General features: G+C 37.0%; 1 protein-coding gene across 1 annotated transcript in view; it reads right to left on the bottom strand.

The window, feature by feature from the left end:
- Positions 1–1,683: 1,683 nt before the first annotated feature.
- Positions 1,684–20,256, bottom strand: part of CTNNA1 (catenin alpha 1) — a 72,675-nt gene continuing 54,102 nt past the window's right edge. The window contains exons 12-18 of the mRNA XM_081943893.1: positions 13,929–14,129; positions 12,965–13,116; positions 10,658–10,768; positions 9,099–9,280; positions 6,479–6,584; positions 4,934–5,068; positions 1,684–3,044 (exon numbers count right to left, since the gene is read on the bottom strand). Of these exons, the coding sequence (XP_081800019.1) occupies positions 2,757–3,044; positions 4,934–5,068; positions 6,479–6,584; positions 9,099–9,280; positions 10,658–10,768; positions 12,965–13,116; positions 13,929–14,129 (1,175 nt within the window). The 3' untranslated portion in view covers positions 1,684–2,756. The remainder of the gene's footprint in view (positions 3,045–4,933; positions 5,069–6,478; positions 6,585–9,098; positions 9,281–10,657; positions 10,769–12,964; positions 13,117–13,928; positions 14,130–20,256) is intronic.

Here is a 20,256-nt window from a genome sequence, read left to right as displayed (position 1 = left end):
AAATTCTTCCTTGTCTTTTGAATGTTCTAGTATTTCCCAGGAAGATGATTTGAGATAATTTGCTATTCTGTTTTTCTGTCTTCTCCCAATTTCTCCAGTATTGATTACCAAATTAGACAATCCATGCTCTAATTGTTTGAAATGTATTTATCCATTTGATTTGTTTTTCCATATTTCTTGGCTCTAATTTACCTGGTGTTCTTTCCTTATTTTTATATTTCATCATAATAAACTATATCATTCATGCTCTGATTCATTCATTTACCATAGGTACATATATGGCATTATGGCTAAATTTGTATTCTCAACATGTTATCTTTTTAAAGTAGCTTTGTGCAGTGGTCTTCTAGTGGCTGAATCACTTTTTCTGAATTCCCTTCTCAATTCCCACTCATTCTTTTATGTCACCCCCGTTTCATTCATTCACAATGTTCCTTCAAAACCAGTTCCTGGTTCTTTTGTTATAATTCTCTGGATTGTAACATGTGACTTATCACCAGTCACTTTCATGTGCACTTCAAACATTCAGTTTCTGACATACATTTTGACATTGAATCTACATCTTCGTTTCCTTGAATACTGCATCAGATCATTGCCCTTCAGTTCTATCTTATTCATTTGTATTTTCTTTTATATTACTATTATCTCTTTCCCTTTCCTGAGTTTCACCTATGCACTTTTCATTATATTGATTGATTCATTTATTCAGGGTCTTTAACATTTACTCATCCTATGCGTCAAGTGGCAGCCTTCAATATATGCCCACAAGTGGGCCCACAAATTTGATTTTCAACCAAGTTAATTGAGGCTTTCACAAAAAGCTTTTATTAAGCTTGACTAAGTTACTAGCCTTAATGTGCCAGAATCACATTTATCATTTCCTGCTATCAGTCAGGGTCCCGTTTTTCTCAGTTTGGGCACACTTTATCCATTATGTCAAAAACACAAGCAAAGCCTAAGCACTCTCATATTATTTGAGGCAATTCTAGAACCTCCAAGCCAACCACTTTGCAGGTCAATGATTTTTTGCCCATGTACAACTAAGAGTATATATACAGCATACTGATATTGTCTTCTCTAAATATAATCTTCTGATGAATGGTAAAAAGTATGTTTAAATGAACACTATTTGGATCTGAAAGAAGTTAAAAATGGAATTCTTAAGTGATCAGGCTCTTTCACATGTTACCTTCGCCCAAAGTGCTAAAATTCATCTTTTTTATTATTCTGTAATTAACCCCTAGAATTATTAATTTTAATTTTGTATCCCACTTTTCTTTTAACAGTTCAATTGCCGATAATATTTTGGGGATCACAAAACTGCAGTATGCAAGCTGACGAATTGCCCAAATAAATCAAACAGATAAAACGGGTTCCCCCATGTAACATAAAATACTTTTAATTTAAAGGACTTGAAATTGCTAACTCTTTGGAACAAATAAGGCTCCAGCTGATTAACTCTTGAGTGCCTTTTTTTCTACTGAAAGTTACAAAAGAGCAGATCAATTTTGCCTGTTGTGCACTGTTGTGTAGGGCCTCTTGTTGACTTTCAACAAAACCATTTAAGAAAATTAGGCATGAGTCATCCATTATTGCCTTTTAAAAGTTAACTCCAATTAGTCAGTACACTATAGAATTAAGCTTATTTTATCAACTGCCGAAGAAAACTCTGACTAGTACAACTGGTTTTTATACTTTATTGGAAAAGATATAAAAACAGAAATTCATAAAAAATTTAAAACAGCAAAATTATGCCATGAAGCTCCCATTATGACAATTCATACCTAGGGTGCAGCCTGAATAAACATTATTTGCTAAGTTTCTTTTTCAGCTTAAAGGAAAATGACTAGCAATTATTACAAGAACACAGTGATGGATTTGCATTTGAATGCCGAGGGAAAACAGGCAACATTTACAGCACCCACTGGTAACAAGAATTTTTTATTAGTCTTGTGGCAAAAAAAAAAAATCAGTAATCTGTAACCAAGCATTGACATTGTCACATCCCAAAAATAAGTAATTTTTTTTGTGTGTTCTAATACATTGCAAATGCGCATCCAATTCCTTTTATAATGACTTCTTCAGTTCCCAAAAGCCAAGGAAAACTATATTGGAAATGCTGGTTTGGCTACAACTTGTCACTCACTATTATCTATACCCCTAATGTGTGTTCCCCTCAAGAGTTACTTAGAATAAATGCATCAATGTGTTCAGGCTGGAAAAAAGTCAATACCTATTTAAATTAGAAAGAATACTACAGTATATTACTTCTTCAAATTATTTTTCTATTGTTGTCAGTGTTCTAAGTAGCAATTAGAGCTTCCACTTTCCCAATTATTAAGCATAGCAAAGTTTATCTGTATTCACCCAGCATATATATACTCTTTAAGAAAACCCACATGTTCAGTTCCCGTTCACACTGAGAGGGCTCAATTTTCCTGATAGAATGACATGATTCGGCTATGCGAAGGATGATTGTTACTGTGAATTTATCTTTGGTTATAAAACAGATTTAAAGCAGGGCTTATTTTATGCAAAACAGGAGCTAGAAATATCACAGAAGCATTTCTAGACAGAATTTTCATACTAACATTACCGTGCTTGCCGATTGAAAGTTGAACTGTGGTGCTTCCTAAGTCTGTTGATTTCTTTTTAGTCTAAATGATTTTATCATAATATTAAGTAAATAAACTTTAACATAATCCAGAAGGCATAATTTCTGAAAGGAAGGAAGGAAGGAAAACTGAAATGACGAATTAAATGTTCTCCATGGCTTTGAATTCACTGAGTGCTTGCACTGGGTTGACATGTTTCTTCTGGGAAGCTCGCTTGATTTTGGTCTGGGTCTCATCTTGTTTCTCTCGCTTGACGAGAGGCTTCTTCTCGGGAGCTTTCATTTTCCAAGACACAGCAGGAAGGTTCAGAGAAGCCATCCCTTGAGACTTCTGATATTTAGTGGAGGCCACGTAGGAGGCCTTCACCGTTTGTACCACAGCATTCATCAGGTTCTTGGCAGCCTGGATCAGTGACATGGCACTATCCACCTTAACAAACAAATCCACAGAAGAGAATAGCTTTAGTCTGAGACAGTGCCTGAAACACAGTTTGCTATACGAAGTTTAAGGATAGGGTTCAAATATATCAGAGATGCAAGATTTCCAAGTTTATGAACCTCAGAACAAATGCTAAGGGGAATCTGTGGTTCAGGTTCCTTTAACAAGAAGATTCTTTTTGAATCCAAGGGTGCCTTTATCCTTGAGTACAAACTAGGAAGGGAATGGAGAAAAAACATCCAGATACTTGGGCTTAGGAGAGAAAAAGAATTACCAGTGTCTAAGATTTAAATGATGGCAAAATTTGAGTTTGTTATTTGAACAGCAGATGCCTGTGCTAAGTCACACATTTTGATGGGTCCTTGCTTTCAAAAGCTAAGCCATGGAAAAATACTATATTTTATGGAATCGCTGGCACAAAAAGGAACAAGAGCATTATTGTGTCTAATGGTTTAGCTTCAATAGCCATTATTATGTCTGCTGTGCTTATCTTAGACAAAGGCTTTCGGCATCAATATATAAATCCACAAAAACGTCCAATATTTTGGCAACAGGTTCATTGTCAAAAACACACACAAATCCCTACAAATGGCAACTTATAGGTTGAACAATTAGTTGAGAATGTAAAAAGACCGAAACAATTAAAACATAATCCTATGGGGAAAAAAATTACAGAAGTGCAATTGTCTATCGACTGTTGGGTCTTTTAACTGACAAGGTTCTTTCAAAATGAACAATCTGGAAATTAACTGATTAAAAGCTGTCCTTTATTTTTTGCAATATATATAACTAAAAACAGTAAATTATCTGTTTTATAAAAAAGATTTTTTTAAATAAAATTCTTTTTATAAAACAGATGTTCAAATCCGTTATGACTAATTGTTTTCAGTCAGCATAGCACAGCCTGGTATTTGTTGTATTTTTCTTTCTCATTAAGAGAAGAACTTACTGAAATAAATTATATAATGTGTATGACTTCTTTTTGGTAAGATTTCATTCTTCTGGTTTTCGAAATAGTCTGAAAATGATTTAATGGGAAGGCAACAGTAGCACATCCCATCACAATTTACCTCTCCACTGTGTGAAAGGGGGCACCTACATTGCTTTTTCATTATTTATTAAATTCTATATTACTGGTTCTAGCTTCAAGAAAAATTTCTGCAACAGAAGAGCTTAAAGTTAAACGGGCATTTCATAGTCATTATAAAACCGCAGAGAAGGCTTTTTGTAAAGCTTTTTTCCTCCCCTTCTGTTCAGTTGTGCCTGATTCTCAAGGACTGCTTAGATAAGTTCCTGCAGTTTTCTTGCCAAGTTTGGTTTTCCAAAATGGTTTGCCATTGCTTCTTTCCTAGAGTTGAAAGAAAGTGACTGGCCCAAGGTCACCTAGCTGGCTTTGTACTTAAGGCAGGACTAGAATTTACGGTCTCCTGGTTTTTAGCCCGAGGCCTTAACCATTACACCAAATTGGCTCTCTACTGTAAAGGTAGCAAGTCTCTACTGGGTGACAATATTCTTGGCAAAGATGGCTCAGATATTTGGTAGTATTAATTTGGTGTATAGTATATTTGATTGTATTGGCATTCTCTCATCCCTCCCTCCCTCCCTCCTTTCAGTTTGCCATTATTTAACAAAGCCATTTTCACCATAATGAATTGTATGCACTGGATTGTTTAAACCGCACTTTGGACCCATACAATCTTTCTGAAGGAAAAAGATAGTATAAATGTCTCCAATCCTGGGAGAAAAATCCCAAGGGGTCTCGAAGATGCTGAAAGAACAGCTTTACATTCTACATTTAGAATTTCACAACTGAAGCAAAATAAGAGTTTAAGAACTGAGTCTAGAAAAGACACAAAGCAAACATTAGCACATGTACATACCCCAGACACCACAAGTTCTCCTCCAAGATTTTGAACTTCTGCCTTCACTTTGCTACAAATGTTCAGCTGGTGACAGTACAAAGCAATACGCTGCAGATAGGCTAACAGGTCTTGTTTGCAAGCAGAATCTGGGCACTGTGCACAGAAAAAGAATAGATATTTCATTCTTTTCGGAGTGTTTTGCAATGCACTCCAAATGCATTGAAATACAAGTCAGTATTTTGGTCATTGTATTTATTGTTAAGCCGTGTTCTGAATAGAACTGTGTCAGAGATATGTAGTAAGGAATGCTTACTACTATAAAATTCCAAATAAAATTCTGGAAGAGCTCAAGCTTGCCTGAACCCCTGGACAGGTTTTCAGTGATTTAAAAAAAAAAATCACAAGGGGAGCCATATGGATCTCTGTGGGGATGCTGATCCCGGAGAAAGGCATCACAACAGAGAAGACATAATCCCCATGTCCCAACAGATGGCATGTTTGCTTGAGGGGACTGGAAGTATACCCTCTGTGCCCTATCTCACAGGATGGACAGAAACTACTGGATAGGCAGTCTCTAGATAATCAGCCCCTATGGCATGAACCTACAAACAGATTAGAAACAAGTTAAGCTTAAGGAGCATTAGTGATGTGTGAGTATATCAAGGCACATCTATTATTGCCCAGTTGCATTTCATTTGCATTTTATTCTGGACCAGTTGTAGTTTCCAAGTAATCTTCAAAGGCAAACCCAAATAGGACATATTGCAATAATGGAATTTATGGTAATCTTCAAAGGCAACCCCAAATAGGACATATTACAATAAATGGAATTTAATGTCCATCCATCTTTATCCTTAAAAGATTCAGGTAACAATAGTCCATTTTGTATATCTAATGAAACTGTCAGATATTTAAGAACAAATGTTCTAAAATGCACGGAGAAAATCCCAGATGAATATTAAAAAGCTAAGGTAGGGTTAATATCCTTTTATCTACTATATTGCCAAAAATGTAGACAGCACCATGTTTGATCTCCTGGCAAAGACAATATACATGCATTATCTTTTCCCTACAGAGTGGCAGTGACAGAAAAATGAAGTGGACTGAGAATCCCTGTCCTTTTTTCAGCTTGTCTCACACTAGATTTTTCTACAATAAAATAGTCTGTGTTCTGAAATAAAAACATAAAACACCTAGTGGCATAAAAAAAACCCAAGATTTTTATAATGTATATGATAGTGCCTTGAATTAAGTAGGTATAAATGTAAAACTCTGTATATGACATTCTTTTTTCATTCATGCTTTTTGTATTCATTCCACACATCTGGAAGCTTTAAGTAAGTTTTTATTTGCAGCAATTATTTGAAAAATAAGGTATCAGTATAGAATACAAATTCATTAATATTGGGAGAAAGCAATGAAGAAAGCTTCTCAGTAGAGAAGGGTACAGAATTAAGATTCTTAGGAAGACTCCATAAAACAAAACAGTGACATCTGAGTTCATAAATCTATTGTAAAATTAAAGGTGAGTAGAAGACTCATAAAAAATCAATTATGGCTTACATGATCAGCAATTGTGCGTCCTAGTTTATCCATTCTTGACCCGGCTTCTGCAATTTTCTTTGCTGCACTGATTACATCAGATGTATTTTTTAGAGGTCCTTTACCTCTGCAAAGGAGAACAGAATATTTGTCTTCTTGAATCAAGGGCACACATTTGCTTGCAAATTATTTCCCACAATATAGGATTCACAACAAGACTTGTATGGTAGTCCTCACTTAATGATTGTTTGAAGTTATGACCGACTCCCCCCAAAAAGTGACTTATGAACCACCCACAAAATTATGACTGCTGTATTTCTGGGTCACATTATTAAATTAGTAGACCAGCAAAATGCTAGATTTCAGCAAGGCATTTGACAAAGTAGACCACAACGTACTTCTTGGTAAGCTAGAACAATGTGGGATAGACAGCATTACCACCAGATGGATTTGCAATTGGCTGACAAACCATACTCGATGAGTAGTCCTTAACATTTACATGTAGGAAAGTAGCAATGGGGTACCACAAGGTTCCGTCTTAGACCTAGTACCCTTCAATATCTTCATAAATGACTTAGATGAGAGAATAGAAGGGGAACTCATCAAATTTGCAATTACTCGAAGCTGGCAGGAATAGCCAATACCCCAGAAGACACGCTCAGGATCCAAAAAGATCTTGATAGACTTGAACAATGGCCATATCCAACAAAATGAAATTTAATGTGGAGAAAAGCCTATATTTTATACCTGGGCAGAAAAAACCCCAAAGGTATAAGTACAGATTATGCAAAACCTGGCTCAAAAACAGTAATTTTGAGGGACCTTGGAATCCTAGTGGATGATCACTTTAAACATGAATCAGCAGTGTGTGGTAGTAGCCAAAAAAGCTAATATAATCCTTGGCTGTATAAACAGAGGCACAGAATCAAAATCATGTGAAGTATTAGTGCCACTTTATAAAGCCTTAATAAGGCCACACCTGGAATACTGCATCCAGTCTTGGTCACCACATTACAAAAACAATATTGAAACTTTGGAAAAAGTGCAAAGAAGAGCAACTAAGGTGATTAAAGGCCCAGAGACTAAAACATATGAAGAATGGTTGCAGGATTTTGGTTTGGCTGGTCTAGAGAAAGAATGACTAGGGGGAACATGATAACAGTGTTCCAATATTTGAGAGGCTGCCACAAAGAGGAGGGGGTCAACTTATTTTCCAAAGCACCAGCAGGCGACAAGAAACAATAGATGGAAACTAATCGAGAAGCAACCTGGAATAAAGGAGAAACTTCCTAACAGTGAGAGCGTTTAACCAATGGGACAGATGTTGTGGGTGCTTCATCACTGGAGGTTTTTAAGCAGACTGGACAGCTACTTATCTGAAATAGTATAGGGTCTCCTGCTTGAGGAGGAGGCTGGACTAGAAGACCTCCAAAGTCCCTTCCAGCTCTATTCTGATTGATTGATTGTATTTTGGGCACATGCGACTGATTGCTGTATCCTGTGGTCATGTAACCATGATTTGTGACAACCCCCCCCCCCCCAATTTCTGGCAAAAAAATGCCCATTTGTGAGAATGGATTTGCTTAATGACCACATAGTACGCTTAATGACATGGTGATCATTTTATAACCATTGTAAAGACAGTTGTAAAATTGAGTCTGGTCATGTGGTGACATGATTAACAACTGCAATGACTTACGACCAAAATCCCAGGCTCAATTGTGGTCATTAAGTGAGAACTACTTAATATCTTATGAAACAAATAATTAAGCTTGGCCATTGTTTATTTGATCATGGTGAAGTTAACAAGCCAAACTAGTTTTACAGAGCAAAGTAATCATAGCTTGTTCTTGGGTTGGTTTTTTTTAAAAGATGCTCTTACATTGCCCCTTGAGATTAGAGACTTGGGTAGGATATCCTTTAGCATTGCCTCATCAAAATTCCCCTTCTCAAAGCTTTCCTAAATGATTTGATTCTATGGCAGGTTCTGTATGGTGTTCAAAGTCACAATCATAGGAAAGAGGCCTAAATCCAAGGACATCCCTAGAATATATCTCAGGTCTATCCATTAATCTATAACAAAAGACAGAGTTATAAAATATACCATTAAATATAAGCAATGCAGTCTTATTAAACAAACTTCACCACTCCTCCTTTAGGGGAGAATGGGTAGGTCAAACAACCCTACGGGGGTCAAACTTGATTGTATCACGTGACGTATTGTGATGTATCACAATATTTTTTGCCTTTGTGGAGCCAGTGTGGGCAAGGCCTGTGCATGATGCATCTGACCCGTGGGCCACCAGTTTGACAGACCTGCATTACCCAATCCTAGGATTTCTACCTTGCCTAGATTGACTTGCAGCTTTAACTTCAGTCTATGACTCAACACTGGAACAGTTAAGATTAAATGAAACCGAGGAGGCTTAGTGTCGTATTCATATTAATGACCCTGCTCTCATTTAGAAATCTCTTCAGAATGAGAGATAAGAGAGAATAAATAAGATCATTTCACAAGGTGTCTGAGACTGTTTCAGGCATATGCCCAACTGTAGTGGATACTGCCAAAGCAAACTAGCTGAGATGCAAGGAAAATGAAAGAAGGTTGCCCTTGAAAAGCCTACTTATACAGAATGCTTACCTGGTGAAGTCCGTCATCTCCATCATAATCATGCACATCTGTTTTGCCAGAACAATAATATCATTACTGCTGTCATCCCATTTGGATACTTCAGCATCCAATTTACTCTTTTCTTCTTGGAAGCTGGCAACTTGTTCAGCAATTTTGGCTTTTTGTTCTTGAGGGAGTTGAGCCATGATGGCCTGGAATGAAGAATTAGTCTATATATAAAATGCTTTACAATAAATGGCTATTCAGATATTTTCACTAGCCAACCTAATTAAGAGTCAAAGTACTGTATATCCAAAGGATGGCCAGGAACATTATTTTTAAATCTCCGCTACACGGAAAGATGTACTGGTGAAAGATGACTTTTTAAGCACCCAGTAGAAAAAAAACAGGTAACATAGGAAATTTATGTTTTCTTCTCCATTTTTACATTGTATGGATGCATATATTTGAAATTGCTACAGGGGATGAAAAATAAAAAAATTTCAGACAGAAAACTGACATATTTTTGAAAGCCAGATTGTAAATGCTAATCAAGGATCAAATCTTATTCAAATCTTCCAAATATATGCAAAATTGAAGGGAAAGACAAAAACCCAGGCTACAGTGTAATTACCAGATCATTATTTGATGCATCTCTTTAAATTACCCGAGATACATTTTGAGGCAGCCAAGTTCATGTAGCCCACACACTAAATGTAAGGCTATTGCAGTAAGTGAGAGCAAATTTACAACAGGAAAATTTAAAAAAGCATTGAGCTTTGTGTAATAACAAAGAGGGCAGCCTTGGACACTTGCTTGGAAGATCATCTCTTCATAAATGTATCTGTTGGCAAGCAACCACCCCCACTTGAACTTTCAAGTAGCGTGAACAGTGAGAACGCTCGAAAAAGTGAAATATTACTTTGAGGTTCTTTCTGAACTCTATTGTCTAAGGTATTTATCGATGCTTAACATAGCAAATGCAACATGAGTTTCTCTTTCACTGTTAAGCACAGAAGAAACTAGATTGGATTCAGAAGGTTTTTTTAAAAAAGAAAACATACAAAGGAATGGGAAATCTTAATAATTCCATGCAGTTTTATCTATTTGTAACTATAATCTACAAGGACACTCTCATGCAAGTGGAGAACAAAATTGCTATAATTAAGACTAAAGTAGCCGTGTGTGTGTGTGTGTGCGTATGCGTGTGTGTAGAAGATAAAAATATAATGGTATCAAATGGCAACATGTTACATTGGAGATACTTTTTCTCAATAGCATTGTTTTTTAAAAAATCCAGTTTGAAGGAATATTCCTTTTTCCATGGCTAGGCTTAAATTTAAATCAAGGATTGGGAATGCAGAAACCAGATTAGATGACGCCACAGTTGTGTGATTTTTATCTAGAGCACAGGAACACAAATAGAGGAAGAAGATAACACTGGAGCAATAAGATAAGCAATCAAATAATGCTATATAAATGGATATACTGGGAATGACAGAAATCATGGTATCTTGATTTTAATGTGGCCTGGTATTTGGGTTATATCCAATGAGATTAAAGCAGTTAATTAAATAAATATCCCTTACTCTTGCACTATGACCGTGAATAAGTTGATCATCTTCAGTTTGAACACTTGTTCGGCTTCTGACATCAAAGTCTTCTGTCTCAAAGTCAGAATCATCAAGTTCTTCAGGTGTCTGCAAACACAGTTTAAGCCCAAATCAAACTTAAGAGTAATTTAGGGGAGCAAATGTTTCCATGGTTTTGGAATACACTGAATTTAAAACTTGTCAAACTGCTTATTTTAAGACAGATGAATAATTAACAATACCAACAATCATGTACACTTTATACATGTTTATCTAGCACAAGTGGGAGACAGTTTGATAAAATGGTTAGACAAACACTTAAAAAAAGGAATTCTCATTTTATACTGCCTACTTACATTTGCTATATTATTTTTCTTGAGCTTGAGCAAACAGACATAAAAATACTATTAGTAGCTTCCTATATTGCTGTATTTGTAACACTTTATTTAATGAAATTTTCGTAGACACTGTGTAAAATAACTCAGTACTATGCTAGATTAAACCACAGCAATCCGTTTAAAAGGATATATTACTTTTTTGTAGCTTCAGAAATCTGTAGGTTCTACTTCTTTTATAGTAGGTGTTTCTGCTGATTTCTTTCTCCTAGAAAATCTGTTTCCTGGTTTACCATAATTAGAATGTGTACTAGCTCCTGATAGTGGGAATGTTGATAGTATTACAGTGTAGAAGCTATCTACAGATGGCAATGGGAAATAGGGTGGGGGAAATCAATTCTCTTTTAGCTTCATCTCATTTGAATAAATTGCTTTGTGCATACCTATTCTTTATTTTCAAAGTGACTAATCCTTAATGGCATTATACAAGTATTTATGGTACTTCATTTGGGGGCTTGCTTTGAAAATACATCCAATTTGTATTTTAGACAAAATGCGGAGCTGCTACTAATTAGGTCTCTTAACAAACACCTAAGAAAAAAGGCATTTGCCTCTCATAATTTATTCATTTTTAAAATTTTTGCTGCCTCATCTCCATCAAAAGCAGATAGATTTAGAATATGATTTCCAAATCATAAGAGAATCCTGCTTAGTCCTTATAAATTCTTCTTTGCTGAGATTTTTTTTCCAATGCAAAGGGGAAAACTTTGCAATGAGCCTACTATCTCTGACACATCTAACTTGTTATGTCAGCCATTTATGCAGTCTTAAACCATCAAATGAGCGTTATAATAGCATTGTAAAACAGAACCATTCAGATACAGATAAAGCTCCGTAAATAGATGAAAATCTAAATGTAGTTAAATAAGTGCAACTCTTTCAAACATCACTGAACACTCAAAGCAAGGGCAAGCACAACTTGGATTCACGAATCACCTCAAGTAATGTATAAAAACATGTCTTACAAACCTGTAACAGCTGGGTTACACATCACATAAAAAGAAGTTTGTCTATGGTCTGGTACAATGCAGAAACATTGAACTTTTTCAGTCTGCGGTATTCTTGGGCCTTGAATGACATGTTGCCTGCTACATTCTAAAAGTGAATGGAGCCAGGAACCAAAGTAGCCCCAATGTTGGGATATGAACAGTGTTTTTAAGAGGTAAAATGGCAACAGTTTTGCTCTTTGAAATCCTCCCAAACTTCAAACAATGAAACACCTTTAGTTATTGGCTTTCCCACTCTGAAATATGACATCTGCCTAACATAAATACTATACAATGGAAGCCTTGTTCTAAATACAACCCAAATGCATGTGTTAAAATCGTTTGCATTGGAAAAGGGAACAGCTGAGATACAACAAATAAAGATTTGGAGAGAATGTATGCCAAGCCATAAATTCAATTGTGACTAGAGTACTAACAGGCCAAAAAACCTGAAGTAGCTTAGCTTTATACCATCCTCCTCTTCTATGTGGGGGAGAGGTGCCTGGACGCATGTCCTGTCCAAGTGGGATACCAGGCACCAAAAGTCATTTGAAACATCCTGACTTTGATAGTCTCCATCTTTTTTCTCGAGTACATACAATTAAATTTGAAATTACTGTATTTATTATTGAGATTAGAAGAATGGAAAGTGATCAAAGTCAATCACTTTATATACAAAGTGAATAAAGAACTGTACACCAATATATACATTGGTAATGAGTGGAATACTGGGAGCAATTTTTCAAAATATAAAATGTTTAGCTGCAGAAAGTAGTTTCTGGATCTGCTCAATTTATTAAGATGCTATGATATGCACTATACGTGTGTGTGAATTTACAGAGAATTTAGGGTATGTCTTAAATTATTAATAAAACTTATTTTGAAAAGCGAATGCTATTTCAAGAAAGCTAAAGTTCACTCACTCTGATCATCAGCACTGCTTTTCTGATGTCACGAATTCCATCATATACTAGTCGTGAAGCATCAATAAATTCATTTTCATCCATTGGCTGAGCAGGGTCAGAACTTAATGCTTCTACCGCAGCTTCTACTTGTTCGGTAAAACGTGGCATAACTACAGAACAAATAGAAAAAATGAATTAGGGAGGCAGAAAAATTATACAACATGATACTAAGGAGCAGTTTTAATTCATATGTATTATTGGAAGAGCATCGTGAGCAGATAAATATTTATGTTTATGCTGGTAGTAAAAAATAAGACATATACATGAGAAATCTCTCTCTCTCTCCTGCTTTACATTGTATAAGTAACTTATTTGGTAGGATTTTTCTTTTTCATTTTTAAGAGAGGCTTCTTTTAAAGTATATATATATATATTTTAGGACATGCACTATCAAGTATACCTCTAAGGAATGTTTCTCAACCTCAGCAACTTTAAGCTTTCAGTTCCTAAGAATTCCCCAGCCAGCATGTAAGAACCATGCTTGAGAAACACCGCCCTACAGAAATAGCACTTAAGACATACACCACTCCATAGTGCTTTATAGCACACTTTGAGCAGTTTACAATGTCAGCATATTGTCCCCAACAATCTGGGTCCTCATTTTACCCATTTTACCCACCTCGGAAGGGCGGAAAGCTGAGTCAACCTTGAGCCGGTCAGAATCGAACTCCTGGAAATGGGCAGAATCAACCTGCAATATTACATTCTAACCACTGCCTGGACGCCATGCAATTAGTCTGTCTATTTCTGCCTCTATCTTAAAACAAGTATTTGGTATTTTATAACAGTGGCTTCCTTAACTATTAGACTATACTTATACACCTACAAAGGGGCTGCAGAAAGAAGTGAGGAGCATGTTGTCCTGGCTGATTGTTTCATCAAGACTATCAAATTAAAAGCATGATTATATTGTTTACTTTACCTGTGTTTGACAGCAGTTTTGTTGCATCTAAAACCTTTTCTGTATACACCCCGGGTTCATAATTATCCATTTCAGAAGTGACAACATGAATTACTCTTGCTGCACGACCACGGATTGCACCAGCAGTGCGATCTAAACCATCAACATCTTTTTCTTGAAGAGCAATGACACATTTATTTACATCTTCTAGAATATGATTTTCTGGTGGTTAAAAAAAAAGAAATGGGAAAATTGCATTTGTTACCTGATAATGTGTAAATCAGCATCAGTAAGTTAAGAAGAAATTGCTATGTATATTTGAAATACAAAGTTAGCATGAAGCACACAGGTTAAAATATTCCTGCTGATAAAGAAATCTCATTTCTTTTATTGAAAATTAGCATAATCGAAGTTTAGCATGGCATAAATATATTCCAAATTTAAAAAAAAAGATCCACAAGCAGAGTCTAGTCAGAGGCTGCATGTATAGTCTTATAGTGCCACAGATTCCAGCTATTGACCAACAAGTAGAGGAAGCCATTAGATTACCTAATAGTGACCTCTCCCTGCTCCCTTAGAAGTTTGCAGAGTTACAAGGTGTAAACACCATATCCAAAGTTCTTTTTCTTTGGGGAAGGGGAGGCTCCTCTTTAAAAATTCTAATTCTTGTAAAGCTTCTCTAATATCTTCACAAAATAAAACTCTTGGCATATCAAGCTTCTTAAAAGGGAAGCTTTTCTTAACCTACACATGGCAAATGAAAGGCTAGATGATGACGTCAAATATAACACTGGGCAAAAGGAAAACCAATACAGCAGGAACTACTACTTGCTCAGCTCCAGATGTTGCGCAATACGTAAAAATATTTATTATGGTAGAAGAGGACAAGAGGAGAAAGGCTGGTGAATGCGGCAACAATTATAAACTAGCAAAGGACATAAGCACAATATTCCTTTAAAGTATAAGATTTGGAACATGTTTTTATTAATATTATTGAGACTTTTCTCCCCATTCCTTTACCAGGATACCTTGCTTTAGATGACAAGTAGAAAAAAAGCAATCTGTTAACTATTGTTTTAATAGCTACTTTCTGACATGAATAGAGAAAAGAACTATAAGAAAAGACCATTGTTTTATCTATATTCTATCCATATTCACTCTATTACAAATAAGAGCCGTTCCCAACAGTATAGTTCCCCCCACACCTTTAAGGCTGAGAGCTTACCAAAACCTTCAAGAAATAATTTAAGATTCTATACACCATTTCTCAAATGTAGGGGCAATTTGATGCTTAAATGTATGTGGCTAAAAAACACTTTATTTGTTTATATTACTTTTGTTACTTAAATAACAAAATAAAATAGCCCCAGCTATTTAACCAGTGAAATAAAGGCAAGATATTCCTGAACACATAAAAATGGATATTTCGATAAATTGTAAAAAAAACATTCCCATAGTAAAATAGTATTAATTCTAAACAAAATGGTAGTAGCAACCAACCATAACACTTTATTTATGTTCAATATCTGTATGAACCTGTTAAGCGGGTTTATCCACAGGTTTTGGGAGTTGGTGACATCAGTATGCTCTATTTGGGGTTGCCTGTGAAGCAGTGACGTGTGGTGAGGTTTATGGCTGGTGAGGCTGGTCATCAAATGATCATCATGAAGGGAGGACTGTGACAACTTTGATCTTTGCAAGTGTGCAAGCAAAATACCCCAGGATCACGGTCGCGGGGACAGCAACTCCTTCCGCTGCGCTGCGGAGAAGAGCCACGCTGTGCTCCTCAGCGCTAGCCTCAGATCAGCACAAGCCGCGGTCCCCTTCCTGTTGGCTCAGGAAGGAGGGGAATGGGACATGTGGAGGAGGCTCCTCAGTGCTAGCCTCTGATCAGCGCGAGCCGCGGTCCCCTTCCCCTGCACATGCGGTCCCATTCCCCTCCTTCCTGAGCCAACATGAAGGGGACCGCGGCTCGTGCTGATCTGAGGCTAGCGCTGAGGAGCACAGCGTGGCTCCTCTCCGCAGCGCAGCGAAAGGAGTTGCTGTCCCCGCCACCGTGATCCTTGGGGTATTTTGCTTGCACGTGCCTGGAAGCTTTAAATGCTTTGGAAACTGCAACCAAGGCAGTGATAAGTGCTTACTGGTATGTCCTCGAGCCTTCTGGGTGCAATTAAAGTGGTGGTTATAATTCACCAAGTCCTAATTGGTCTACAATCTGGCTAATTGAGGGATCGTCTATCTTCATGCCATTGCCTGGCCAGTAAGAAGAGACAGGGTCTCTTCAATTAAACAGTGTCGACTATTGGCTTCTCAGAAGTGTCCCACCACCTGCCTTCTTAAGTGAGATTCCCCCAGAGAGCCATATGTTCCCATCCTGATGGCATCCTGTAAAGCCTTAAAAACCTGGCTGTTTTCCCAGACCTGTTTGTTTTTATTGTGAACTACCCATAATAGTCTGGAGTTGGGCATGGCCTACATTGAATAACAAAACACAACAAATAAAGTCCATTTATCAGAAGAGTTTATCGTAGTACTAGCATCGTGAATTTTTTCTCTCTTTCCCCACTCACCCAATTCTAAAGGCCTCTATTACCCCCTTTCCTGGAGGAAATACCCAGGTATCTCAGGTGTAAAAATTGCCTGAACACTCGTACATCTTTTTCCCCATCCTATCTTGTTAACCTCCCTATATTTTATAGCATTTTTATTTTAATAATTTGTATAGAAAACTACTGGAATTGCACAGAAGAGGTATAGAAACATAGAATAGGAAGCTAATAATAATTATCATTATGAATAAAACATTTCACATTCAAAATGTTCTACCCAGTTAAACAATCCAAACAACTTTATGTAAATCATGCAACATGATGAAGAAAATCTGTAAGGTGCCCAACAGAATTACTAGAATTACAGAGATCAAGCAATTGAAAACAATTTAGTTGTGATGTGGGCATACTGGTATATCTGGCAGAATGCAAAATTCCTATTCAGTCTTAAAGAACGTAGCAATGCTGTGTTTATAAGCTTCTGGTATTTACCTGTGCTGTGCATACAAAACACAGGTGTAAAAACTTTGGCGCAATTTATGTATTAAATCACACTACAGAAGCTGCAGAACCTACTTTTAGCAATACAGTTTTGTAAAAACAAACTAACATACCAGATGTGAACCAAAACCTATGAAGGACACTGAGTGAGGAATACAAATTACAGTCCATAATATGAAAGAACAGTTAATTAGAGCAACTCTTTCCTTTCATAAGTCTGCTGAAAAGAACTTAAATTCTTTTACTTAATTATACAAGGAATGATATGAAGGAAAATAAAATGATAATGTTGAAGCTGCTGGTCAAATGATTCAAATCTCTGTGATTCTAATGGACAAAGGTCGAGTGCTGTTGTTGCTTGCAAAGGGACAAGGGCAGATAAGTATCATACCAAATACAGACTGTAAGCATATTCTTATTATTGAAATGTATACTATGCAAGAGGTCTCAGTCAGATCAGCAAACAGACATGTTGCATGTTGAATGTGAACTACAGAAAAATCTTCAAATGTCTCCTATCAGTTGCTGTTCTTTATTCATTTAAGAGGGTGTCCTTGGAGCCAGTACATTGTTGTGGGTCCTGCTGGATAGCAGATGAGATGTTTTATGTTGGTTTTCTCCATGCTTCCAACTGAGGCTGTGTTATTTAGGTTGAAACTTAGGTTTTTTCAGATTATCTTTAACATGTTTTGTCCATATTATCTTTGGTGCTGATGTTGGGTTTTATGCAGGCCACTTTCTGATGATATCATTCTTGAGGTGGCTGTTTAAAAATATTCCCAGTATTTACTGTAGACACATTAAAAAAAATCAATCTTATTCAGTTTTGATTTTAATGGCGTCCATGGCCCAAATCCATATAGCAAGATATGGCAGGACTAGTGCCAATAAGATTTGCATCTTGGTTTTCAGAGAAATGTTTCATTTCCTCCACAGGTACTAAAATGCCTTAACAATCTAAAGAGAGGTGTAGCTGAAAGTGCTGTTTTCTGTTTTTCCCCTGGTGATTCGCGATATTTCTAGTGGTTCACTTACTCTATGTAGGCTTTATTGGGACAAACAGCAAACTGTGACCCATCAGTTATCAAAATATCTGTTGCATTGATACTGACACTGTAGGAATGAAGTGCTTGTAATGTCATGCCAGATGTCAATGGCTTCTGTAATGCTGCCTACAAAAATGGCATTATGATCAGCAAATATGAAGTTGATTAAAGAAGAAAAACAACAGCTCCCAAAAGAAACCAGCATGGCTGCATAAACAACTATCTGACAAACTGAAAGACAAAAAAAGTAAGTATAAAAAGTGGAAGGAGGGGGACATAACTAAGGCAGAATATCAGCAAATAGCCCGAGCCTGTAAAGATGAAGTGAGGAAAGCTAAGGCTCACAATGAAGAAAGGCTTGCCACAAAAGTAAAAATTAACAAAAAAAGCTTCTTCCAACATGTTAAAAACAAGAAAAAAGTTAAGGAAACAATTGGTCCATTGCTAGGAGAAAGTGGCAAGAAGGTGACAAGCAACAGGGAGAAAGCAGAACTATTTAACTCATGTTTTGCATCTGTCTTTACACAAAGGGATAAAACAGTCCAACCTATCAAAAGCAGCACCACAAAATTAGGAACACAAATTGAAATAGGGAAGAAAATGGTAAGTGAGCACCTGTCTACCCTAGATGAGTTCAAATCACCAGGACCGGATGGATTACACCCCAGAGTTCTGAAGGAACTAGCAGACGAGATCTCAGAACCACTGAATTATATCTTTCAGAGATCCTGGAACACCGGGGAACTACCAGAGGACTGGAAAAGAGCTGATGTGGTTCCCATCTTCAAAAAAGGGAAAAAATTAGATCCAGGAAACTACAGACCTATCAGCCTAACCTCAATACCAGGAAAGATTCTGGAAAAAATAATCAAGCAACGAATTTGCGAACACCTAGAAGCAAACAAAGTAATAGCCAAAAGCCAACATGGATTTGTCAAAAACAGATCATGCCAGACTAATCTTATTGCATTCTTTGATAATGTGACAAAATTAGTGGACCAGAGGAATGCCGTTGATATAGTTTACTTGGACTTCAGTAAGGCTTTTGATAAGGTAGACCATAACCTACTACTAGATAAAGTAGAAGAATGTGGGTTAGACAGCATCACCACCAGATGGATTGGTAACTGGCTGACCAACCGCACTCAACGTGTAGTTCTCAATGGAACTGCATCTACATGGAGGGAAGTATGCAGTGGAGTACCCCAAGGCTCTGTTTTAGGCCCAGTACTCTTCAACATCTTCATCAATGATTTGGATGAGGGAATAAATGGGGAACTCATCAAATTTGCAGATGATACCAAGCTGGCAGGAATAGCCAACACTCCAGAAGATAGGCTTAAGATACAGAAGGATCTTGACAAACTTGAACATTGGGCACTATCTAATAAAATGAAATTCAATGGTGAAAAGAGTAAGGTTCTACATTTAGGCAACAAAAACGGAATGCACAGGTACAGTATAGGTGATACCTTACTCAGTAGTAGTAACTGTGAAAGGGATCTTGGAGTCCTAGTGGACAACCATTTAAATATGAGCCAGCAGTGTGCAGCAGCTGCCAAAAAAGCCAACACAGTTCTAGGCTGCATCAACAGAGGGATAGAATCAAGATCACGTGAAGTGTTAATACCACTTTATAATGCCTTGGTAAGGCCACACTTGGAATACTGCATTCAGTTCTGGTCGCCACGATGTAAAAAAGATGTGGAGACTCTAGAAAGAGTGCAGAGAAGAGCAACAAAGATGATTAGGGGACTGGAGACTAAAACATATGAAGAACGGTTGCAGGAACTGGGTATGTTTAGCTTAAGAGAAAGAAGGACTAGGGGAGACATGATAGCATTATTCCAATATCTCAGAGGTTGCCACAAAGAAGAGGGAGTCAAACTATTCTCCAAAGCACCTGAGGGTAGAACAAGAAGCAATGGGTGGAAACTAATCAAGGAGAGAAGCAACTTAGAACTGAGGAGAAATTTCCTGACAGTGAGAACAATTAATCAGTGGAACAGCTTGCCTCCAGAAGTTGTGAATGCCCCAACACTGGAAGTCTTTAAGAAGATGTTGGATAGCTATTTGTCTGAAACGGTATAGGGTTTCCTGCCTAGGCAGGGGGTTGGACTAGAAGACCTCCAAGGTCCCTTCCAACTCTACTATTGTATTGTAAATACAGGAAGTCCTTGACTGACAAAAGTTTGTTTAGTGATCGTCTGAAGTTACGACTTATGATCATTTTTCACACTTATGACCATTGCA

This window comes from Natrix helvetica (assembly GCF_964273705.1).
Source record: "Natrix helvetica genome assembly, chromosome: 2".
NCBI lineage: Eukaryota > Metazoa > Chordata > Lepidosauria > Squamata > Natricidae > Natrix > Natrix helvetica.
The sequence above is the reverse complement of the archived record's forward strand: the minus strand, read 5'-3'. Positions and strand labels throughout refer to the sequence as shown.